Raw genomic sequence first — 1,104 nt, 5'->3', positions numbered from 1 at the left:
ATAAACTATAGAGATGAAATTTGGTTATGAAAATGAGATATTTGGAAATGGACTAATAAATGGTGATGAATTTAGATGGCATCCATAAAATATTATATAGATATAATATATGATCACTCACATTTGCTTCTGCAGCAGGATTAACATTCCCTAAGGCCAAAACAGAACCACCAAGTACAACTATTTTCTTCACCTTGCTTGCAAAAGAAGAATCCCTTTTGATGGCCTGAAAATAAAAAGTTAATTTTTAAAAATAAAAATAAAAATTCAAAGGCCATAAAAAAAAATCACTAGTTAATGACTTATCAATAATTACCAAAGCTAAGTTTGTTAAAGGTCCAAGTGCTAGAACAGATACTTGACCAGGATATTCTGAAACTTTCTCCACTAAAAATTCAGAAGCAAACTTATCAATTTTCTTAGTTTTTGGTGGTGCCAAGAACATATTCCCCAATCCATCAGAACCATGAATTGAATCAGCAACCCTAGGAATTCCACCCTTTTATCATAATATAATAAACCATTATTTAAGATCAAAAAAATAATAAAAATAGGACATGATGAAATACAAACTATATCTCACACATATATAATAATGTTACCAAAGAAAAAAAGGTTTCAACCTTAGTATTCAAAATTCAATAAAAGACTTAATATTATCAAATTGGTGTGATATTTCATTTTCACTTAAATTTGGAAAAACAAAAAGGAAAATAAAATAAAATAATTATACAAATTATATTATGCAAAACTAAGTAGATATCTGAAGGCTGAAGCCTATATATCAAGGGTTTATAAAATTTGATCCATAAACTTATTACATATCCCTTTTGAAATTCCAATACAAATATATGAATTATAAAATATAATTAATCACCTTAAGTGGTTCAGGGCTGCCTTCAGCTACTGGAACATTTTGATGTCCTGCAAGCTCACACTGCACAGTTTTGTTTACTATCAAAAATATAATTAATTAATTATATTGGTAAAATCTATAGTGACTATTATTATGGTGGTTATAGTGCTTACATAAATTTATAACACTTTTTTTTGTGACTATAAATTTATAATACTTAAAAAAGTGTTACTAAAATTAAAATATAT

At 26.7% G+C, this 1,104-nt stretch overlaps 1 protein-coding gene across 5 annotated transcripts in view; it reads right to left on the bottom strand.

The window, feature by feature from the left end:
- LOC107626400 (probable uridine nucleosidase 1) overlaps positions 1 to 1,104 on the bottom strand; it is a 5,145-nt gene that overhangs the window by 2,361 nt on the left and 1,680 nt on the right. For 3 of the 5 annotated variants that reach the window (XM_021116707.1, XM_021116706.1, XM_021116705.1), the window contains exons 3-5: positions 878 to 937; positions 317 to 499; positions 122 to 226 (exon numbers count right to left, since the gene is read on the bottom strand). In XM_021116707.1, coding sequence (XP_020972366.1) covers positions 122 to 226; positions 317 to 499; positions 878 to 937 — 348 coding nt within the window. Of the gene's footprint in view, positions 1 to 121; positions 227 to 316; positions 500 to 877; positions 955 to 1,104 lie in introns of all 5 variants that reach the window. The other 2 variants (XM_021116709.1, XM_021116710.1) reach the window with 2 other exon arrangements.

The sequence above is a fragment of the Arachis ipaensis genome, chromosome B02 (assembly GCF_000816755.2).
Source record: "Arachis ipaensis cultivar K30076 chromosome B02, Araip1.1, whole genome shotgun sequence".
Classification (NCBI taxonomy): Eukaryota; Viridiplantae; Streptophyta; class Magnoliopsida; order Fabales; family Fabaceae; genus Arachis; species Arachis ipaensis.
The sequence above is the reverse complement of the archived record's forward strand: the minus strand, read 5'-3'. Positions and strand labels throughout refer to the sequence as shown.